The 24,868-nt window shown below is 38.9% G+C and overlaps 1 protein-coding gene across 1 annotated transcript in view; it reads right to left on the reverse strand.

The window, feature by feature from the left end:
• Positions 1-24,868, reverse strand: part of PCGF5 (polycomb group ring finger 5) — a 116,013-nt gene that overhangs the window by 29,392 nt on the left and 61,753 nt on the right. Inside the window, 5 exon segments of the mRNA XM_036828244.1 lie at positions 7,228-7,376; positions 9,847-9,906; positions 10,020-10,075; positions 15,923-15,957; positions 15,959-16,020. Of these exon segments, the coding sequence (XP_036684139.1) occupies positions 7,228-7,376; positions 9,847-9,906; positions 10,020-10,075; positions 15,923-15,957; positions 15,959-16,020 (362 nt within the window).

Raw genomic sequence — 24,868 nt, forward strand, 5'->3', positions numbered from 1 at the left:
GAGATCTTCCTTCTGTTTTAATGTAGGTGTTCATAAGTATAAATTTCCCTCTAAACACTGCTTTCGCCACATCCCATTAGTTTTGGCATGTTGTGCTTTCATTTTCATTCATCTCAAAGTATTTTCTAATTTCCCTTGTGATTTCTTCTTTCACACATTGTTTATTTAGGAATCTGTTGCTTAATTTCCACACACTTGTGAATTTTGACAAATTTCCTCCTGTTATTGATTTCTAATTTCATTCCATTGTGGTTGGACAATATACTTTGTATGATTTCAATCCTTTTAAGTTTATTGAAACTTCTTCTGTAGCCTAACATAAGGTCTATCCTGAAGAATGTTCTATATGAGCTTGAAAAGAATGTGTATCCTGCTGTTGTTGGGTACAGCAGTCTAGAGATGTCTATTAGGTCTAGTTAATTTTGGTGCTGTTCAAATCTTCTATTTCCTTATTGACCTTTTTTTCTAGTTGTTCTATCCATTGTTAAAAGTGTGGTATTGAAGTCCATTATTGAAAGTGGTATTATTGTTGAATTGTCTATTTTTCCCTTCAATTCTGTCAGTTTTTGCTTCATATATTTTGGGGCTCTGTTGTTAGGTGCATTTATAACTGTTATATTTCTTTGATGGATTAACACTTTTATCATTATAAAATGTCCATCTTTGTTTCTGATAATTTTTGTCTGAAAGTCTATTGCCATTCCTGCTCTTTTGGTTACTGTTTGCATGGTATTTTTCCATTCCCCTACTTTCAACCCATTTGTGTCTATGAATCTAAGCTATGTCTCTTGCAGGCAACATAGAGTTGTATCATGTATTTTTAATGCAGTCTGCCAATACTTGCCTTTAACTGGAGAGTTTAATCCATTTCAAGATAACTACTGTTAGGGTAGGACTTATATCTGCCATTTAAAAAATTTGTTTTCTGTTGTATCTTAGGTCTTTTTGTTCCTCTGTTTCTCAATTACTGTTTTATCTTGTGTTGAAATGATATACTACAAAATGCCTCTTTAACTGCCTTGTCATTTCTTTTACTATGTATTTTCAAGTGACTTTCTTTGTGATTTCCCTGAAGATTACAACTGACATCTAAATTTATAACAGTCTACTTTGGAATAATACTATCTTAATTTCAATAGCATAGAAAAATTTGCTCCTATGTAGCTGCTTCCCACCCCCCAGCCCCCTGCTGTTACTGTCTCAAATTACATCTTTATACTTAGTGTGCCCATTAACATAAATTTAAGAGTTACTGCTTTATGCAGTCATCTTTTAAATCAGATAGGAGAAAAAAAGTTTACACACAAAACATACTTTACTTTTGTCTTTTATATTTACCTGTACAGTTACCTTTACTAGCGGTCTCTATTTATTAATGTGGATTTGAGTACTGTCTAAGTGTCCTTTTGTTTAAGCCTGAAGGACGCCCTTCATTATTTGCAGAGAAGGTCTGGTAGTGACACAGTCTCTTAGTTTTTGTTTACCTGGCAGTATTTTAAATTCTCCTTCCTTTTAGAAGGATATAAATTTTTGATGGACATAGAATCCTTGGTTGACAGGTTTTTTTCTTTCAGCACTTTGCATATGTCATCCTACTGCCTTCTGGCCTTTATAGCTTCTGATGAGAAATCAGCTACTAACCTTATTGAACATCCCTTGTAACTGATGAGTCACTTCTTTATTGTTGCTTTCAAGATTTTCTGTCTTTTAACAGTTTGATTATGATGAGTCTAGCTATGAATTTCTTTGAGTTTATCATATCTGGAGTTTGTTGAGCTTCTGGGATGTTTAATGTTTTTCATCAAATTTGGGAAGTTTTGGGCCAAAAACTTCAAATATACTTTGTCCTTTTCTCTTCTTCTTCTTCTTTGGGGACTTCCATTATGTGTATGTTGGTAAGTCTGATGCTATCCTACAGGTCTCTGAGTATCCGCTCATTTTTCTTCATTACTTTTCTTTCTGTTCCTCAAACTGAGTAATCTCAATCTATCTTCAAGTTTTGGGGTTCATTTCCTATGACTCAAATCTGCCACTGAACCTCTTCAGTTAATTTTTCATTTCAGTTATTGCACTTTTCAACTCCAGAACATTTTAAAAAATAATTTCTACCTTTTAATTAACATTCTCTAGTTGGTGAGATTGTTCTTGTACTTTCATGTAGATGCTTAGGTATAATTTCTTTTAGTTCTTTGTACATTAAAAAAAATTTTTTTATTGGAGTATAGTTGATTTACAGTGTTGTTAGTTTCAGCTGTACATCAAAGTGAATCAGTTATACATATACAAATACCCGTTCTTTGAGCTATACAGTAGGTTCTTATTAGCTATCTATTTTATATATATTAGTGTGTATTTGTTAATCCTAATTTCCTAATTTATCTGCTCCCCCTCCCTTCACCTTTGGTAACCATAAGTTTTTTACATCTGTGACTATTTCTGTTTTGTAAATAAGTTCATTTGTACCATTTCTTTAGATTCCACATGTAAGTGATATCATATGATATTTGTCTTTCTCTGGCTTACTTCACTTAGCATGATAATCTCTAGGTCCATCCCGTGTTGCTGCAAATGGCATTATTTTGTGCTTTTTTTATGGCTGAGTAATATTCCATTGTATATACGTACCACATCTTCTTATCCATTCCTCTGCTGATGGACATTTAATTTGCTTTGATGTCTTGGGCTATTGTAAATAGGGCTGCGATGAACAATAGGGTGCAATGTATCTTTTCAAATTACAGTATTCTCCAGATATATGTACCAATTTACATCCCCACCAACAGTGCAAGAGCGTTCCCTTTTCTCCACACCCTCTCTAGCATTTATTGTTTGTAGATTCTTTGATGACGGCCATTCTGACTGGTGTGAGGTGATACCTCATTGTAGTTTTGATTTGCATTTCTCTAATAATTAGTGATGTTGAGCATCTTTTCAGGTGCTTTTTGGCCATCTGTATGTCTTTTTTGGAGAAATGTCTATTTAGATCTTCCACCCATTTTTTGATTGAGTCATTTTTTTTTTTTGATATTGAGCTGCATGAGCCGTTTGTGTATCTTGGAGATTAATCCGTTGTCAGTTGCTTCAGTTGCAAATATTTTCTCCCATTCTGTGGGTTGTCTTTTCGTTTTGTTTATGGTTTCCTCTGCTGTGCAAAAGCTTTGAAGTTTAATTAGGTCCCATTTGTTTATTTTTGTTTTTATTTTCATTACTCTAGGAGGTGAATCAAAAAAGATATTGCTGTGATTTATGTCAGAGTGTTCTGCCTATGTTTTCCTCCAAGAGTTTTATAGTATTTGGCCTTACATTTAGGTCTTTAATCCATTTTGAGTTTATTTTTGTGTATGGTGTTAGGGAGTGTTCTAATTTCATTTTTTAACATGTAGCTTTCCAGTTTTCCCAGCACCACTTATTGACGAGACTGTCTTTTCTCCATTGTATATCTTGCCTCCTTTGTCACAGATTAGTTGACCCTAGGTATGTGGGTTTATCTCTGGACTTCTATCCTGTTCTGTTGATCTATATTTCTGTTTTTGTGCCAGTACCATACTGTTTTGATTACTGTAGTCTTTGCACATATTTTAAATGGATGATTTTTAAATGTATATTTAGTCAAGTTCAGTGTCTGGGCATCTTCAGGGACATTTTCTATTGACCGCTTCTTTTCCTATATATGGGCTATACTTTCTTGTTTCTATCTGTCTCATAATATTTTGCTGAAAACTGAACATTTTAAATAATGTGGTAACACTGGAAATCAAATTCCTGCCTGCTCCTCAGGGATTGCTGTTGTGGCTTTTTCTTGTTTCTCATTGTTTAACAACTTTCCTAAACTAATTCTGTAAAGCCTGTATTCTTTACAGTATGTGGCCACTGAAGTTTCTACCTAGTGGTCAGCTAACAACTGAACAGAGATTTCCTTATACACCTGGACCCAGTTAAGTCTCCTGGTCTTTGCTGAGGGACTCTGTGTGAGTTTTGGGGCACACCTCCAACACTCAACCAGGTTGTTGACAACTCTGCCTAAGTCTTCACTTCCTGCTTGTGCAGAGCCTCAAGGTCAGCCAAAGGTGACAGTTTAGGGCCTACTAGTTGACTCTGAAAGTTTTTGCCAGTTTTTTCACTGCTTTTATGGAGGAGCAAATTTTTGGCAGTCCTTACCCTACTATTTTCATTACCTTCTTGCTCTTGACTTTTGAACTGAAGTAGGTATACTGTATAAACAATACATGCAACTACTACACCACCACATTTGAGAATCTCATCCTACTGCAGAGGAATGAGATGGTTGAGAAGGCTATAAAGGAATGCAGGCATAACTTCTCTGTCTTTAAGCAGTATATAATCCAGTTTCAAGGACAAAACACACACCAAAAAAGAGAAAAGACAATATCAGTGCCTGGTACCTTTAGGAACAAAATAAATGCTGATTTAATAAATAAATGCAAGTCTTATAGAATTTCAGAAGGGATTCACTAAGGTGGAAAAAACGTCACAAAAAATAGAGGTCTCTTGGGTCTTGACAGAAGTCTAGGACAATGGTGAGAAGAGGGAAGAACATGCCAAAAAGGAAGGATTATTCAAAGCTTTAGAGGGTTTTAAATATTCTTAATACAAGCCTTTATATATTCTGGATGCAAATCCTTTGTCAAATATGGGTGCCAACTTTTATGTTGGTATTCACAAATAAATGACAATAATCATGTGTCTTGAGAGACAGATTCACTGACGGGAATAATGGGAGATAAACTCATCAAGATAGGGGTTAGTGAAAGAGCTTGAATGCTAACACAAGGAGTTAATACTTGATTCTAGAATGTGGCAAACTATGGCCATGGCCCTCGAGCCAAATCTGGCTATCTGTTTTCGTAAGTGAAGTTTAATTGGAACACAGCCAAGCCAGTTTGTTCACTATTGTCTATGGGTGCTTTAGTGCTAAAATAAGCAAGCTGAGTAGTTGCAACAAAGCCCACATGGCCCACAGAGCCCAAAGTACTTACTACTTGACCCTGATAGTGGCCATGAGTGCTTGCACACACTCAGGCTGAAGCCTCAGCCCTGGATAATAAAAGAAATTAAGGATACAGGAAACAGTTCAGACTACTTTCAAAAATCTAGATATAAGGTGAGCAGCAGTGGACTGAGGGGAATTTTGCAGGACTTATGACTGGTTGAAGGGTAGAAGGTCAAAAACGTCCAAGATTTTGAATTTCTATGATTGGCTGAAAGATAGTAGTGAACCAAATGTAAAATAGATAGCTAGTGGGAAGCAGCTGCATAGCACAGGGAGATCAGCTTGGTGCTTTGTGACCACCTAGAGGGGTGGGATAGGGAGGGGATATGGGGATATACGTATACGCATAGTTGATTCACTTTGTTATACAGCAGAAACTAACACACCACTGTAAAGCAATTATACTCCAATAAAGGTGTTAAGTAAAAATAAATAAATAAATAAATAAATAAATAAAACTTTAAAAAGAAAAAAAAAGATGGTAGTTATAATTGAAACAGCATGTTTGGAGTAAAGTTAGGTGGAAGTACAGGATAACGTATTTGTCTTTAAACATGTTAAGTTTTATGTATTAGTGAAACTCCCAACTAGGATACTGAAAGTAGTTAGAGATATAATACTTCAACTTGGGAGTGATGGCAGGTTTGGAAAGGGGGATTTAAAAGTTCTTTGAATAGCTGAAAACACAAAAAATAGAAGTGACCTCCTAGGATGACTGTAGAGAAAGAATAATTGAGTGGAGGACTAGGTATTAGCTATACTCACATATATAAAGCAGAAGACAGGAAGAAGTAGTCAGTGGAGACAGTACAGGAGTGGCCAGAGAGAAAAGGTGAGAATTGGGGTAGCACAGTATATGTCATGTAGGCTGTAAAAGTTGTTTTAAGAATGAAGGCACAAGGATGGAGAAAAGTCTATAAAGGAAAGAGTGAAAAGATAAAAAGTCAACTGGAATGGCAAAGCGTCCAAGATGCCAAAAAGAATATCAAGGCAAGGGGTAGTTAATTTTTCAGATGAATTTCTAAAATGCAATGTTTTATAACTTTCATGCTAGAAATCCTGCAGAGAAGTAGACATCACATTTATTTATGAAGAGATATTCCACCTTTCTATTGACTTAATTTTCACTACAAGATAATAACTCATGTACTAGAGAGCTAAAGGATGATCATAATCTCTATTAAGAAAAACATCCACAAAAGAGGATTACAGAAATGACTGGGAATAAGAGAGAAATGTAAAGTTATTAAAAATTGATGAAAAGACTGACAAAAAGGAAAGGGTGCTGCACCAGGGCATAAAAGCCAATAGAGAAGCCTGGAAGGATAAATAGGTACAGTGGCCACTTCTCTAAATACTGCTGTACCCTATTACATGCCTTGTCCAACCAACTTCTCTTAACTAAATCAATTATCTTATTGTATTATAACTGTTTGTATGTGTAAGACCCAACCAAAAGTCCTTGAGTGAAAATACTTATTATTTACATCTTCACTGACTAATATCCACATAGTGGATAAACATTCATTGAATCACTATGCTAACACATATTTCTTTTTGCAAGATGCTGGGAAAACTTAATCAGAGTTGAAAAATTTTGTTTTTAACTTCCTAACAGGAAAATTTCATTAAATGTATTAGTAAAAAATTCAACTCACTGGCCTACAGATCACACAGAGGAAGTAAAGGAAAAGTTCACAGGTACTTTATGACATCCATCAAAACCAATTATGTTGTTCATAAAATGTATTAGCCATGACATGGATAGTTTTTTTGAATTGCAAATAAAAATAGAGAAACAAAACAGAAAATCAGAAGAGGATGAATAAAAGGTTGAAGATGCTTCCCAACATGAAATGATCTGAGTCTGAGTTGGTGACTACACTTAAAAAGGGAAAAACAGTGTATATGAACTCCCAACAAAGGTATAAAAGGAGGTTGAAAGAGAAATACAGGCGTGATTCTCCTCATTGGCCACTAGGTGGTGGCAGTGACCCAGGACGGTTCAGTTGTGAGGTTTAGAAATCAGGAGCCTGAAGTAAGCAACTGCTTGGCTATTTGCAGGTAAGAGACTGTCGGAGAATGACATTCTATTTGTTTATGTTAATAAAAATTTGAAAGCAAACATTCTGAAACAGTAGGAAAATTCATCAACAAGTTATGAAAGGTTTACTATAAAATGATTATGAAAAAAACAACTGTACTTGTCCACTCACCTTTACTACATTGTCCCCTGATTGTCCATTATTTCGTAAACAATCTAGACATATAGCAATTTGTGGGTCACTTCTGTGATAGTCTTTATCATCTTGATTTTCATCACCTTCTTCATCTACTTTAGGTTTGTCAACTTTTGAAGTATCATCTGTATAATTTAAATAAAGCTAAGTTAACTCAGTTGATTTTATAGTTAAGCAACAATATACTAACCATGAAAACAAAAATAAACTTTAAAAAAACATTTCTTAACAGTTTTTGATGAAGAATAACTGAAACTTTTAGTACCTTTAAATGTCCCAACCACTCAACAATGGAAATATTTTTAAAAAACCATCAGTGACTTATGAACATAGCTTACGACTTCTAGGCTCACTGGGACATCCAAATGAAAGATTCAGGACTAGCTATATTTGGTCACAAAAATGACTGCCATTAGTGATGAGACCACTTACAAATTGATAAGATATAAAAATACTTCCAAATTCTATATATATTCAAAATTTAAAACCAAGTACTCTTTTCAAACTAAAATATTCTCTAAGTTCTCAAAATTTCAAATTATTAGATATTCATAAAATTAGCTAGTGAAATAAGTAGAATGAATTAGCTTTTTTTTAACATGTATGTAACTGTGACATTAAAACACCATCAAAGAAATCTGAGTAGCATATTATAAACAAATGTATTTAACCTATGAAATACCAGAAGGCTACATATAATGCAACTATATATGTTGATTCATTCATTTACTGAGTGCCTTTAACTCTGTTAAGACTAAGCCTGAGGAAACAATATTGAAGCTGTAGTGTTACCATCCTCACCCTCATCGTGTCAGAGTATTTAGAAGGAGGTACAGGCAAGTAAAGAAAACAGACGGAGAAGTCGATAAGGACTTTGATATAAGAGGTAAGATAGACCAGGTGGGCACATATAACAGAGTTCATAAACCCAAACTCTGGGGTGAAGCAGAGATTCAGGGGAGATTTCCAGATAAAATGTCTGTAAGCTGAAACTTGAAAGAATTAGTCAGCCAAGCATTACAGTATAGAAAATCCCAGGGGAAAAAAAGACCACTTAGCTCCTCTTTAATGACTGTAGTAAAAGCATTACAGATGTATCATACAGGGCAGGTGGGTTCTCTCTTCTGCCTTTTTATATAGAACCCACATAGACAGGAGCTGCCTTCTATGAACCAAGATCCAGCTCCAAGAAAAGGTCCAAATTCTTCACCCAAACTAAAGACCAAATATGATAAAATACTTTAAAAAGGCAGAAATATGGGAAAAGGGAGATAAACACAAAGTAGGCTACAGTCCTTCGCTAGTTCATCTGTAAGACACACAGTCATGGACTAACCCGACCACATAGCTTCTGATGACAAGCCCTGGCTCCTGTCCTCTTGAAAAAGTAGTCAAAAACTGGAACATTCAGTCAATTTTTACCTATATTTTTAGTACAGAACTACTGTCTAAATTGCAATTTACACTTGGGTAAAACAAAAACAAGCCTTTAGTTAAGTCGTTTTTTGCCAGGCTTGGCTTCTTTGCCCATTTCGGTGTTTTGATTATAGATTAAAAATAATCCCTTGCTACCTTACTCCAATCATTCAAAACTATTCTCAAACCGCCCCTGCTATAGGAAGCCAGCCCTGCACAGTTAAGCTGAACTAAAAAAGCTCTGACCCCATTTGACATATGAAGAGAGAGAGCCATTTTAACGATATGTAATTGACAACCCTGTGACTCGTAGGGGAACCAGGGGTGGAAGACTGAGCTCACAAGTGAGCCTATAAAAGCAGACATACATCCTTGAAAGATTTCAGTGGTATTTTAGGCCATCTTGAAACAAACCTCATATTTAATGTCAATAGGAAAGGATACTACTTCCTTATAATTTCAGGTACGTTGTACTTTTTTTTTTCTTTTGTGTGAATTATATACATACTAAAAACATTACTCTGCCCAGTAATGTTTGCCACTTTCCTTATTTATTAAAAATTACTGATTTCTGGGTCTCCTGGGACCCAAAAGGGAAATTTGGTCACTTAGCACAGGTGATGGGGAAAATTCCCGTAAGTGCCTAGAAATATTTTTCAAATCTTAGGATATATAAATTTGCATCATCTGAGCTCTACCTATGAAAAGTTCATTCCAGATTACCAGAGCATAGCAAGATCCTCTGATCTGGCTCTCAGCTACATCCCAGTTCCCTCTCCTATTAAACATACAAAATAAAATAAAACAGCAAACGCCTCATTGTTTAGTTGCAGGCTATGGCTATTTCTTACTTCAGTCTCCTTTAGCTCTCCAGCTAATATTGCTATAATCAGCGGTCACTTTTCTGTTTTATCTCCTTTTTCTCTTCCCAATTTCCTCAATTTCCAATTACCTTCAACTGGACCGACTCCAGATTTACATGCATTTATATAAAAATCTCATGATTCTATATAAAAAGTTCATAATCAGAGAAAGGTTCAGAATATAAAGGGGTACATGAATTGTACCCCTTGTACAGGAGAAACTTGAGCTTGAAGAGAGAGATTAGTTCACCACAGCTACAAAAAGCTGACCCATTTGAGAGATTCCATCAGATATAGAAGTAAAAAAAAAAATCACCTTGTCCATTTTCTTGAGGCTTGTTTTTCTTCCAAAATTCAGACTCACGCTCAAGTTCTTCTAATTTAAAAGAAAAAATTATAAAAGTAATAGAAACACAATCATGAAGTCTATAACAGAAATGGTGATTTCACAAAACACAAAACTCTGCAAGAACCCAAAGAGCAACTTACGTTCTCGTAGTCCAGGGACCAACTTAAATATAATTTCCTCTAATGTGTTATCCAACCTTCCAAAGAGGAGAAAAGAGAATATACAAACAATGAAGACATCAAAATCCAATAGGTAAACCATTTAAGATCTGCATCTCACATATACTACAAAATATAGAACATACACAGTTTTGGCACAAGTACCACACCCAACTGCTCTGCGAGTGGAGCACACCTATTTCCAGCCTGTCCTGGTGGAACACAGATTACAAAAATGGTCCCGTCCCCAGCTCTCTCTACAATCTTGCCCCTCCGAACAGGACTTTGATAAAGAGATGGAGTCTATTTCTCCACTCTGAGAATATGGGCCAGCCCTGAAACGTGCTCGGGCCAAAAGGATGTGGCACAGGTGACACTGCTTAGCTCTGAGCGCAAGCCTTATGAGGCATATCACGTGCTTTGGTGTGTTTTCTTAGAATCCTGTCACCATAAGAACAAGTCTGGAGGACGTGACACTATGTCCAAGGAGCCAAGCTGCCCTGCTGAGGCCATCTCACACTAGGTCATGGACAGCCCAACCCAACAGGACAGAACCCAGGCTAGGATAAGCAGAGCAGCGACTGACCAGCCTCTGACTGCAGTCACCTGAGCGAGCCCAGCCAAGACCAGCAGACCCACCTGGATCTGTGAACCACACAGAACTGTGAGGAATAATAAATGCTTTTACTGTTGTGTTCAGCATGAAATTTAGGGGTGGTTTGTTATACAGCAATAGCTGATGCAGCCAGCTATTGCTTTCAAAATCTCCACCACAACTCTGGCTCTTTCCTATGAAAGAAATAATCTCCAGTCTTCTCTTCTGAGAAATTTAGACCATTTTTCCTAGATAAAAACCATAAATATTTATCTCGACATTTTTCTCGTCTCCTTTTCCTGCTGTATCTGAGCATAACTCTTCCTTTCCATGGCTGTCATTTCTTTATCTTGTCCTCCTGAAACACCCTTTCCGCTCATCTCCGTCACCCTGCTCAGCTGCATTACTCTCCTCCAACTGAAAACACGGACACGTTTCTCACATCTACAAAACCCCCAAACCTTGGCTTAACCTATTGTCTTTTCAAGCTGTTAGCAGATACGCAACCTCTTCTTCCAACTGGAAAAACTATGAAATCACAGTTGACGTTATTTCTGTCACATATTTTTGCTTCTTTTACTCGACTGAACTCCTCAAATCATCCATAACTTCCATAATGAATAGATTTAAAATTTTTCTGAGAGCTAAAATTTAAAAAACCTTAATTACTTTTAAAGTCGTTTTTCTCCTCATTGCTCTGCAGCAGTTTATCGGTGCTGCCTGACGCTGCCTCCTTGAAAATTCCCTTCCCTGGTTTTTCTTGTTTTCTATCAACTCCCTTTGTCCCCAAGAGATTTTTCTTTTCCAACTACCTCTACATCTGAGTATTCTCCTTTGCTCTGCTCTCTGCACCCTTTGACCTTTTCTACAGGCTGCCTTCCTTGAAGATCTCACCCACTTCTGTGACTTCAAAACTAACATATAGGCAGATAACATATATAGACACACACACGCACATTGCATCTCTCTGCTGAGTCAAGTTCCATACTTCCAACAGATGCTGAATATCCCAAGCACCTCCTTTTGTTCATATATGTCAAGACTATCTTATCTATTCTCCTTCAACAAAATACTGAATACCTCTGTCTTACTTTTTAAAAATTAAATTTAGAAATGATACCATATCATTCCCAAATAGGCTCAAAATGCAAGCATTATTTTAACCTCCCTGTCTCTCCTGCTTCACATATTTACTCACCAAGCCCCAGACAGCTGCTTCTCAATGTTTCTCCCACCCAGTCTTTCCACATTTCCCATCCTTCCGTTCCCTCACTTACCACCCTATTTAGAGGACAGCATAGAGAGATTTCCCTTTACCTTGACATGCTCATGATGAATTTTCCTTAAGCACTAATTTGATCATTATTTGCCTGCTCAAGAACTAATTTCTTCCTACCACCTGGCTTCAAGTGTTTATATAACTTGAGTCCAACCTACAAAGTGTAACTGGTGCTGCTCTCCTGTCACTCTTCTCTAGCCAACTGACTTGCTCAATTATCCCCAAGAATGCCTTGCCTTTTCCAATCTGTTTTCCTCCCTCATGCTCTTCATCCTGGCTCAAATACTCTTTTCCAGTTCCTACTCTCCAACCAAACTGATGTTACCTGATTCTTCAGGACTTACCTACTAACTCCTTCACAAAGTTTTCCCAGACTATTTAATAGTAGCAGTGTTGAAGAGAAGTATTATTTCTCTTCTTCTTAATATTTGTTTTATCAATGTAATACACATGTATAATTTACAAATCAAACTTCCCCGTAACCTTATATGAAAATACAACATTTTTATGCCCCGCCCTCTCTGTTCCTGATTCTTACAACCCCAGGGGCAACTGCTTTCAAATCCAAGCTGTTTCGTCTAGTATTTACTTTCATATTTCTATATATATGATAGATAGATAGACAGATGATAGATTAAAAAACAAAGCCATTCTTTCTCTGCTGTCTAGGTTTTTCTGACCTCCTTCTGTGGGAGATAAAGGTTTAGCTCTCTGATATCATCCTGCCATGCCCCTTTCCCCCCAACATATGTTTTCCCAACTCTCATCTTCCTAATAGTCTTACTGCCATTTTAAAAATAATGAGTGTTTACATGGTTAGGATTATCTAAATATTCACAGTGTATTCTGATTAAAGATATCCCCTCCTTCAACTTTTTTCTTTCCCTGGCGTTAGTACTTGCTTTCTTTTCTTCATCTGCTACATACCCATTCCCAAATTCTCTGAAAGAATTTCTTCTTACTACGCACAAACGGTTCAGGAGTCAACCAGCTCCACTCCTGTCCCCGTGGGACATCACTCCTCACCAACGTCACGCTCTCACTGCCCTCGCCGTCCATTCAGGATTCCCCCCAGCAGCCATTACAGCCACAGCGTGCATGCACCTTTGACTCCCCTGTCCCTCCCTCACTTGCTCAAAATCATTTGGTGTGACCGCACCACCAGTCCAATCCAGCTCTCCATCACCTTCTACCCATGGGCTGGAAAGCCCAACCACACCCCTTCAAATTCGTAACTACAGCCCAGGTGTGCCTTTCAGGTTGCCAGGACTCACACTACACTTCCCAGTCCATTTATTCTCTTACTTTCCTGGACAACACACTTTCTTCTCTCGCCAACCCCTACACCTGCCTTTTCCGTCCTTACTCTTGGCTGATAAACATCTTCTCCTCAGTGAGACACAAACTTGCACAGACTCTGACCACCACATCTACCTATGGCATCTGCACCCATGTCTACTCTGCCCTCCTACCTGCTGCTACACATGACCTGTATGAAGCCAGTCTCTTCTATTAGATTTCACTCCCTCTCAACCACCCAAGAACACTGCTTCAGCAATGCCCCCTCTCCCCAACTCTCCTATTATTACCTTTTTGCTCTTTCCTGGATTAGTCCCTTCACACATGCCATTATTTCTCCCACATCACAACAAAACAGAAAAGCCTTCTTGACTGTACTTCTCTGAATGGCTACCATCCCATTTCTTTGCTCCCACTCCCATTTGTGGCAAAACTTGAAAAAGTTGTCTATACTCACTGTTTCTAATTCTTCTTCCTCCCTTTCTCTCTTGTCACAATCCAGTTAAGTTTTTGCCTCACAGCTCTACTGAAAGTGCTCTTATCAAGGCTGATGACCTCCAAGTTGCTAAATCCAACTGTCAACTCTGTCTTCACCTTACAACATCAGACACAGCCCATCACTCCCTCTTCTTTGCTTGGCTTCCAAGCCGCACACTTGGATCTTCCCTCTCCTATACTGACTGTGCCTTTTCAGTTTCCTTTGCTGGTTCTTCCTCCTCTCCCTGACCTCTCAATGTTGGAATGCTCCAGGGATCAATCCTTGGTCCTCTACTCTTCTCTCTGCACTCACACCCTTACATGATCTCATCCAGTCCCACAGTTTTAAATACTGTCTACATGCTGAAGACTACCAGATATTTAACCCCAGCCAGACCTCTCCCCTGGAATCACAGACATGTATATTCACCTGCCAACTTCTCTCTTCTCTGAAATGATTAACAGACTCAACTTGTCCAAATTCAAACTCCCCATCTACCTGTCCCCCAAACCTGCTCTATCCTTAGTCTTCCTTATCTCAGTTAATGACAACCCCATTCTCTAATTGCTCAGGTCAGAGATCAGGTCCACAATCTCTGAGCTCCTGGCCCACTACCCAGGCTCCCTTGCTGCTCCTCAGACAAGCTGCAGGTGCCCTCCTAACTCCTGACTCAGGCCGTGTGCACGGGCTGCTCCCCTGATCTGAAACAGGCACGCTTTCCCCAGACTTATGCATGCCTAATTCCCTCAGAGACAGCAATTCTGTGCTCAAATCTCACCTTCTCAATGAGGCCTATCCTCACCATTTTATTTAAAACTGGCATCTGTCCCTCCCTTCACACCCCTGATGCCCCTCACTTGCAGCACCTTCTCAGAGCTGCTGATTCAGAGGGTCTGAGGCAGGGCCCAAGAACTGTCGTTTCTAATAAGATACTAATGGTTTGGGGACCACACTTTGAAAACCAATGGGCCAGACATTTACTTATAGACAAATTATTCCAACTATAGGCACTAACATAAAAAAGAAGTCTAAAATGTAAGACTTGCAAATCCAGACTTACAGAATGATGGCAAACATCACATAGAGATGAAGTTAATAAGGGCTCTCTAGAGAATATCTAATTCTGTTTTTCAATGGGTACTTTCCTGAGATTGCACAGTTGATCTATGGTAGAGCTATGGTAGGAACAGTGGGAAGAAAACGGGCTTAGTGGTGAGGACACCTGGCTTGTAGCTGGGAAGTGACATTTGAGTTTGCTAGGACCTTAGGCAATGTTGTCACTTCTATAAATTTCAATTTCTAATCTTGAAAAAGGATTTGGATTAGGATCTTATGTAGCACTTCTATCTTTAAAAATATATGATTATACTTCTTTATATTATTACTATTTATTTGGTATAATGATTATACCACTAAGTAAATGGTAAAAAGGTAGTCATTTTTAAAATTCTTTTAAATTTTACATGAATGTTTGTACACTCTTTTTGAATATATGATACATTTTTAAAAATTAATAGTATCAAGGTCAGTCTCCCTGACCATCAGGTCTGCCCTCTTTCCACTACCGTGTAGCTCAGCAAATATAGAGTATTTTGTAGAATATTAAAATACTGAAAATAGGGGACTTCCTTGGTGGCACAGTGGCTAAGAATCCGCCTGCCAGTGCAGGGGACACAGGTTCGAGCCCTGGTCCAGGAAGATCCCACATGCCGCGGAGCAACTAAGCCCATGTGCCACAACTACCGAGCCTGCGCTCTAGAGCTGTGAGCCACAACTACTGAAGCCCGTGTGCCTAGAGCCCGCGCTCCACAACAAGAGAAGCCACCGCAATGAGAAGCCCATGCACACCACAACGAAGAGTGGCCCCCGCTCGCTGCAACTAGAGAAAGCCACGTGCAGCAACGAAGACCCAACACAGCCAAAGATAAATAAATAAATTTAAAATACTGAAAATAACTACAACTTAAGTAACTTAAGCAACTTAAAGTAACTTAGAGCCTGAGATAAAGTTATAATTTTTAACTTGGAAATGTATTTCTTAAATATTTAATATGCACAGCCTTATTTTTTGTTTCCTCTTATAACATACTTTAAATTGAAATAAAATGCTTTAAAATGAAAAATCATAAAACCTACATTAACTGAGTCAAAGAGCTAACGAATATGATGCATAATAAAAATTAAGAGCTTATATAATTATTTAAGTTAGTTGAACTAAAAATACATTTACGTACCTCAACATTTCTAACGGGTTTGTCTCATGAACCTGGGTTGCCACAACCTTGGACATCATTGCTGTCTTCAAAGTGCTGGACAATACAAGTCTTACAGACTGAGAAGAAAAAAAGATGTTAGGTTAAAATACATCATTTGAACTAATGTAATTAGAAATAGTCCTTAAAAATATCTACTACATGTAAAATGCCATTCTTTAATCAATAAAACCTTAACATTATAACACTATAAAAAAACCCAACTGAAAGTAAAGCCTACTGCCACAATACAAAAAGTACAGACTATTCTGCTTATTTTTTTCTTAATATATTCACAAGCCAAACAATTTATTCATAGCACTATAAAAAAAAGCTGATGCGTTTACATAAAATGATAGGATTTTCATTAAAGAAGTAGGACAAGGAAAGGTAAAGCTGGTAAGTCAGGCCCATCCTTTCTTCTCCAAATAAAAATCAAATCTGAAGCACAAAATCTGTGTAAATTAAAGATTCACTTTCCATGCAATGTTGAAAAAAACTTGAAATCTAGTATATTATCTTTAGAGATTTTAGAAATTTACCCCCAAACTGGAAATATGAAAAAAATATTTATATATTTTTTAAATTATTTATTTATTTATTTATTTTTGGCTGTGTTGGGTCCTCGTTTCTGTGCGAGGGCTCTCCCCAGCGCGGCGAGCGGGGCCACCCCTCATCGCGGTGCGCGGGCCCCCCACAATCGCGGCCTCTCCTGCTGCGGAGCACAGGCTCCAGACGTGCAGGCTCAGCCGTTGTGGGCCCACGGGCCCAGCCGCTCCGCGGCACGCGGGATCCTCCAGACCAGGGCCCGAACCCGCGCCCCCTGCGTTGGCAGGCAGACTCCCAACCACTGCGCCACCAGGGAAGCCCTGAAAAAAATATTCTTGTTAAAATTATTCAAAATGAAATAGGGCTTAGAAAGTACTCATAAATGTAAGCTTTGAACATACAGAATCTCAAATTCAATATTTATGTGTGTGTGAAATTATTAATTACAAAACCATGGATTTTCTATGTAGCTCTATTTAGAAGACTGATGGTATCTGCAGATGTGGAACTCGCGGATATGGAGGGGCCAACTGTAAGGGACTTGAGCCTTAGAAGATTTTTGGTATCCAAGGGGATCTTGGATAATTAGCAAAAATTGATGGATGGCAAAATAAAAATATACATATTATAAAAAAAAAAAAGCTGGTAAGCCTGCATTTTATTTCTTTTACTAAAAGTTTATCTGAATGCAACATAATAGTTCTTAATATAATACTTGAGAGTTTTCAGTATGTCTGGATTACTTTTTCCTGGCAGGGTGCTCCTGGGACAAGCCAGGAGCTACAACGGAACTCCTGGCCTGTGCAGAGTATGATGAGTCTGTGCTCACAGGACACTGTAATTCCAAGGGGCACGAAGTATGGGTGTGGTGACATCAAGCTGGTACAAAAGCACAAGAGGTAAACCGAAAAGAATGACTGAGAATCTGAAAGGGATAATTAAGATTTTAAATAACGATTATAAAACCAAAGACACAGAATATGATTTGTGGCTTTTCGGCCACAAGCCTATACAGCCTATACTAATACTCCAAATAATACTCCAATAATACTCCAAATAATACTAATCTTTCTGGTTATGAATCTCTCCCACCTTTTCCCTAAGCTTCTTACCTACCAACTGTCTTGCTCAAAAACCTTTGACATATTTACAGCATCTGAACTGTAAGAATTTTTCAGTCCAATTCCCTATTCCATACTTCCTCCTGCATTTTATTACCCTGTGTAATCTTAAATTTTCACCTGGTACTGATCAGCTACCCCTTTTACAACTCCATTACAAACTACTTTCCCCCCTCCTTAAGCCCACACTATCTAAAGAAGTAAAAGTTTATGTAAACAATTGATCAAGAGTAAACAACTAGGATTCCTACCACCTGAGATTAGGTCTGAAAATTCAAACACATCACACATTACTGGTCAGAGCACAATGGTCAGGGAAAAGAATTCTCCTCAGTAACTAATTTTAAAATGATCAGTACATACAGAGAATAATATCTTGGTATTTCCTTTCACTTATTTATTCATTGATTCAATAGCCAAGCATTGTACTAGAAGTTGGGGGTGCAGGGGTAAACAAAACAAAGTCCATACCCTTATGGAGCTTATGTTCTATTTGGGAAGTGAAAGAATTTTAGTTAATAATAAGTGATATTTACAAAACAAACAGAAAAATGATAGAGTGGGTGTGGTGTGTGTGCGTGTGCAGAGAGAGAGAGAGAGAGAGAGGGAGGGAGGGAGAGGGAGGGGAGGGAGAGGGGGAGGGGAGGGGGGAGGGGGGGAGGGGGAGAGAGGGGGGGAGGGGGAGGGAGAGAGGGGGGAGGGGGAGGGAGGGAGAGGAGGGAGGGGGAGGAGAGGGAGGGAGGGGGAGGGGAGGGAGGGGAGAGAGGGATGGGAGGGATGGGGAGGGGGAGAGGAAGGGGGAGGGGGAGAGAGGGAGGAGGGGGAGAGAGGGAGGGAGGGGGAGAGGGTGAGAGAGAGGAGAGGTAGAGATTAGGTAGAGAGAGAGAGAGAGAGAGAGGGAAAAAGCACGAGAGCGCACACGTGCGTGCTGGGGGCTGGTAGCTATATGTTAGGTAAAGAGTGATCAGGGTAGGACTTCCTAAGAAGGTAACCATCTGAGCAGATTTTTTTTTTGTAAGAGTACACCCGAGTCCCCCTATTCTCTACCTCTTTTACCATGACATACAGCTATTACCGGTAACAACCCTTTACTATAATTCTCACAAAATTTAGATGAAGACAGTATTAGAAAACCTTAAAACAGAAAAAGCGTAGATATGAATATATCTGTCCTCCAAATTTCTTGGCCTCCAAAACATTCTAAATGTCTTTTAAAAAGTTAATGTTTGGGAGGGGGGCTACCTGCTAAGCCCATACTGAGGTAGAAGGAAAAAAAAGCTCAATTCTTTTGCAGATTGCTGGTATTTGCTCTTTCCCAGGGACACTAGATCAATCTCTGAAATTTGGGAAAGAAGGCAAATAGTACAGATAAGAGGCAAGAATGAAGGGGTATTATAAAGCCTGATCTTGTCTGAATCTCTGATCCTGCCCTGGGGGCTCTGTTGTTCAAAAGGTTTATCATGCTCAAGGTATTCAGGAATTCCTGGTTGTCCACCGGCCTTGGCCAAACAGAGAGGCACATGACCTGCCCAGAGCAAGTTCTTCTGGGTCAGCCAAACGGCTAAGGGCAGGAGCCTATCCTCCCAGGGGCAAAGATACTAATCTAGGTTGTTCAAGAAAGAATGTGAGGCTCATTTGTCCAGAGGTGCACACAGTTTCAAGAATAAGGCTGCTTAAGGCCAAGGCAGCCCCAGTGCTCAGGGATGCTGATGGGGCATATTAATCTGTATTCTAGATCTGGACGCGTCTCCAACGTGCTAGCCACTAGCGGCCATGTGGCTCCCAAGCACTTGAAATGTTGCTACTTCAGTTGAGATGCGCTGTAAGTGTAAAACACATGCCAGATTTTTAGAATGAAAAAAATCTCATTAATAATTGTTATATTAATTACATGTGGAATTGATATATTTTAGACATTGAATTAAAAAAATATTTAAAACTAATTTCATTTGTTTTTTTTAAGTGGCTACTGGAAAATTTAAAATTACACAGGTGGCTCACATTTTATTTCTACTGAACAGTGCTGAACAGAGGGAGATAGAAAGCCCCATCAGGAGGTGAATTTATTTTCACACCAACATTTGAGATACAGTATCTTATTCTTCTTTTTTGCAGATGAAGGAGAAGAGGTTTTTACAAGCTAGGTAACCTGCCTTCCCTGATGAATGGCAGCATAGAGACTTGAATCCAGGTTTTCTGATATGAAATCAAATTTTGCAGATTAAAAAAAAATGTTTTTAACTTTACAAAGGAAAAGAATGTAATGTAGAAATACCATCCCCCCAAAACATCTTTAGCATCTCTGCTAAATCTGACCACCAAGTAAACATGACAGATAAGCCATCCCATAGGGGCATAGGAATTAACCTTACTACATAAAATATTAATTAAAAGAATTTAAAAAATTTTTTTACAGATGCTAAGGCCCATAAACTGTCTTTAATTAAATTTTTTTCAAATAGTTTAAGAGAAAAATTTAAGATGTTGAAATATAATATCTTTACTCTAGTTTTCTCTTTTGTTCAGATGATTTGGTGGTGGATGCCATCATTTTCATCATAATCATTAACAATTAAAAGGTTTATGTAACAGGTACCACCCAAACACTTCAAAATATATTTAATTTGACACAATTTCATAATTTAATATTCATTAAAACCCCATTAATTAGGTAATATTATTAGGCCTCTTACAGATGAAGAAACTGAATAGAGAACTTCAGCAATTTGCCAGAAATCATGGAGCCAGTAAGTGGCAAAAGCCAGGATTGGAATCAAGAGCCCACTTTCTTACCCAATGCATACCTATATGCTACACTGTCTTCTAACTTTGTATCTATATATCTAAAGTATACAGAAAAAGAATGCCGTATCCCTTAATTTGGGAGCCTTAAATATGTCCACTTGTAGAATTAGAACTCCTTTTAAACTGAATATTTTGCACAAAATAGCCCTTTTAAGTAGCTTATATATTCTTACAAAAAAAAAATTCTAGAAAATACATCTCCCACATGCTTTTAAAAGCTGTTAAATAAAGCACAAACATATAAATTAGAACCTAAGGAAATACAGGCCAGAAGTTCAGTGAAACTGAAAAAAAAAAAGTAAAATGAGGAATTTGCTTTCCTTAGACGCTTAAAAAAAACTCATCACTACAAAACTGACCTTTGATTCTTAGTTTATAATTTGGTTTATACGAGCTGAAAAACACATTTAAAAAATATCTTAAAGATTTAATACTAAGCTGTCTAACTGCTCAACTGCTGTACTGGCTAACTCAACTGGTCCAAGAATGATGTTTTAAAAGGTCCCAGTCTGCGGTTAAGACTGTGGGTGGAGACCAAGGAGAGACTTCATCCTCACCAGGCACTGTATAGAGAGATGCTGGAGCCAGCAGAAACACCTGGTCAGAAAGGGAGTTAGGCTCACCAAAGATATCCCCAGTTGGAAAAGCACTTAAATGGTAACAAGTGCTAACATTTACTGAGCATTAACCAAGTATCAGGCTCAGGGCTCTGTGTGGCTCACTGTATGGACTGCTATCATCCTCCTCTGGCAAAGGAGGAGTGCGATACCGGAGAGCCTGAGCAGGCTGCCCACATCTGCCCAGCCGTGGAGCAGACAGGGCACCCAACCCCACGCTGGATGTGCAGCTCAAGGCCTAAAATCCAAACCACTACGCAACACATCTTAAAATCAATACCATTTGGTCCCGAGCACCAGGATTTCATATTTTTAACTGATCTTTATATTTAGCTCATCACAACCATCATTAAACCATTTGGGCAGCCAAAGCTTACTAAGTGAAATCGTTCCTTTTACCATGTCTTAGATTTGAACTAGGTTGTTATACAAATTAGCAGGGAAAGAGTCATTGTGTCATCTAAAGCAGTGGTTTTCAAATTCAGATGGACACCACAATCACCAATGAGATTTTTTAAAAGAACGGATTCATGGTCCCCATCCCAGGCCAATTAAAGCAAAATCTCTGGGAGGTGAGCGCCAGGACGCTAACTGCGCGAAGCGCTCACTGAAGCAGCCAGAAGACAACCGGGACAACCCGGCCACAAGATCCTTCCCGGCTACGGCCTCAGTGAGGCCGCCCCATTCCAGGATGTGGCCCTCTGCCACATCCTAACCAGAAGCCACTTCATCATTCACCACTAGGGAATCACCGACACAGGACAAAACATAATCAAAAGAATATGGGATCAATGTGTTCTCTCTCTATAATGCAGACTTACATGAGAAGCCCAGGCAGTATGGCACAGTTGTTCTAGATAAAAGATAATCTTGAGGCAGACAGCTGCATCTGAATCCCAGGTTCTGCCATTAGGCAAATTACTTTGTGCTTCTCTGTACTGGGAGATAACAAGGGTATCTATCTCACAGGGTTCTTAGAAGGATTAAATGAGATAATATATGTAAAATGTGTAAACGAGTGGTAACTTAAATAAATACGAGCTATCACTAAGTTAGATTGCTGGATGAGCATAAAATCATAATAAAAAGAATCAGTAATCGAATATTGAACGGCATCAGACCATGATTAGTTTGACGCATCTATCTTAAGTAACAGATGACCTTGCTAACGGAACTTGAAATGTCTATCATGTACTGGTATTAACCCTCTGCAGCCCTGTTCACCCTAGAGATAGTTTTGCAACTCAAGTATGATATTTATGGCACGCTGCTTCACCTGAGTGGGAACTGCCTATCTTTGCATGTATGATACTTCTTTTTCTGGGGTTGAGGGTCCAAGATTGACCAACGCTTTCACATTATACACTCCTTCCTTAACTTTATATGTTTAGTACAATTCTAGCACAGTCCCACTGGTCTAGGAGAAACCCTGTTGTGTCTCTTCCTGATCACTTTGCATATACCTGCTCTGAAGCACCATTTTATATTGATTCCATAGTTTAACTATTAAAAGGCTATCCTATTTTTTGTATTTTCAAGTTCTTGAGGGGAGCGGGTTCTTCACAACAGGTACAAAGCCCATTTGTTGTTGCTATCTTGGATGTATGGTCTGCCCACATCTCTCATAGAAAGCTAACTTCCCAGCTTTTAATGACACAGTGATCTACAGAAATTTCTCTTCTTGAGCACCAATTCTGCTATCACTGATAATAAACCAATAACAGTCTTTTCTCTCATGTCCTTGGTCGTGTCATTCATTAGTAATGCTCTGTTTATTAAAAGTGATCAAAGGCTGACTTCGTTAAAATCACCTGAGTGTGTTGGTTTTATCTGTCAACACAGAAGCATATTTTTCCCTCCTTCCTTAAGCACATCACTATCTTCACGTGCCTTTCTTAATAACACTCATTTGATACAGTTCACCTTTGAAAAATATGTCTGTTATCTACTAACAGTTTATAAGTAAACTGTGGTCATCTGCAAAGAGAAGAGGTATCAATTTGCTGCTTTTGATACATACTTACCTGTGAAACTGACATTATTTATTTTTAAAGTTTTCCAGAATAGCTGTAATTTGCTTCCATGAGACAGTATCTCCTGGTCTTATTCATATAAGGAACTAATGAACATCTTATGTTATACGTGGCACAGTTCTTTCAAAGGCCTACATGAGCTGCAATTTCTTGGAGAACACTAAGGATAGCATTACTTTCTACTGAGGAGAATGCTTTATTCTTGTTTTTGCCAGGACAGAGGGACAGGCAGCAAGGCAGAGCCTGCTGGACAGGGTCAGGACACAGTCTTGGGGCTTCAGCACAGTAGGGGAATCTGAGACCAAGCAGGTCAGGAGACCACAAAGTCCAGGAGGGCCTTCCACAGACAGGCTTATGGAGTCAAGTGGGACTCCAGGGTGAGGGCAGACTCTAGTAGGTCAGTGAGTGTAATAATGACCTCATTCCCTTCCTTATCAACATAAATTCCATGACCAATCAGATAATCACTTTCTCACACAGACTCTAAATAGCTTTGCTCTACTTCAACTCTTCTTCCCTTCTCTTCTTTTGTCATACTTGCTCAGTTAAACTATTAACCCTAGCTAAATCCAACTCTCTGCATACTCTGCTCTGCAAGATTACAGCTGAACACTGTGGGAGAAAAACATGCATCATGCTGATTGGTCTCTCACCTTAAATTCATGACCATGACCCTCAAAAATGGGTCCTTCATCTGCCAGGCAGTCACCCTCAATGCCCTAATTCCATATGCTCTTCACCAATACTTCATACCTTTTCTCCTCTCTCCTCAAGCCCTCACTTATCCTCCCCCATCTCCACTCTCCACTGATGACCTCACTTCCTGTTCTACTGAAAACAAAAGGAAAGAAGAAAAAAAAAGGAAACAGAATTTATATCACCATACCTACTCACTCACTAACATCTAAACTTTGTGGTCTTGCCTGTTTCTAGAACTTTCATGTGTCAATCTCTGCTCTGTTCACTAGACCCCCTTCCAACGACCCGAGAACATTGCTCCATTGCTTCTCTCTCGCCTGTGTCAGTCTTCTGCTATCTGCTGAAGATTCCTATCAACATTCAAACACATTATTTCCCCATCTTTAAAAAAAAGAATCAAACTTCTGTTGACCCTACTTCCCTTGTCAGCTATCACTCCATTTCAGAGTTACCTATACTCTCTCTCTAATACCTCTCTTCCCGTTCTTTTTTCACCCCTTCTTTACCTTCATTAAGGTGAAAGACTTACATAATCATTGTACATTATCAAAACAATGAAATTAAAACATTTCCATCCTCTCACACCCACCCAGACTTCCACTCCTTACCACTCCACTGAAAGTGCTCAGCGAGATTATCCATGGCGCCTGTGCTGCTCAGCCTGGGCCTTCCTCGGTCCCATCTTACTCAACACAACTGACTCGGCCGGTCCCTCCTCCCCGACACTATGTGTTTGCTTTGTCTCCCAGGACCCACTCTGTTTTCCTCCTACCTCACTGCCTCCTCCCCCTCCGCACCCAGGGCTCAGCCTTGGCCATCACCCCTTCTCCATCTATGCTCACTCCCTTGACGCTCTCACTGATTAAATATGATCTAAATGCTGATCATCTCCAGACTCATATGTCCAACTCCCAACTGGTTGGGATCAGGTATCTGATCAGCCAACTCCTTTACCTTCTTAAATCTGTTCAACTGCCACCTTCCTGATGAGACCTACCCTGAGCACAGGCCTACCTTAAGTGGTCATACCTTCTCACTGACTGCCCAATTCCCTGTACCCAGCTTGACCTTCCCTTTCTCTGTAGCATTTATCACCAGAGTGTA

This window comes from Balaenoptera musculus, chromosome 16 (genome assembly GCF_009873245.2).
Source record: "Balaenoptera musculus isolate JJ_BM4_2016_0621 chromosome 16, mBalMus1.pri.v3, whole genome shotgun sequence".
NCBI lineage: Eukaryota > Metazoa > Chordata > Mammalia > Artiodactyla > Balaenopteridae > Balaenoptera > Balaenoptera musculus.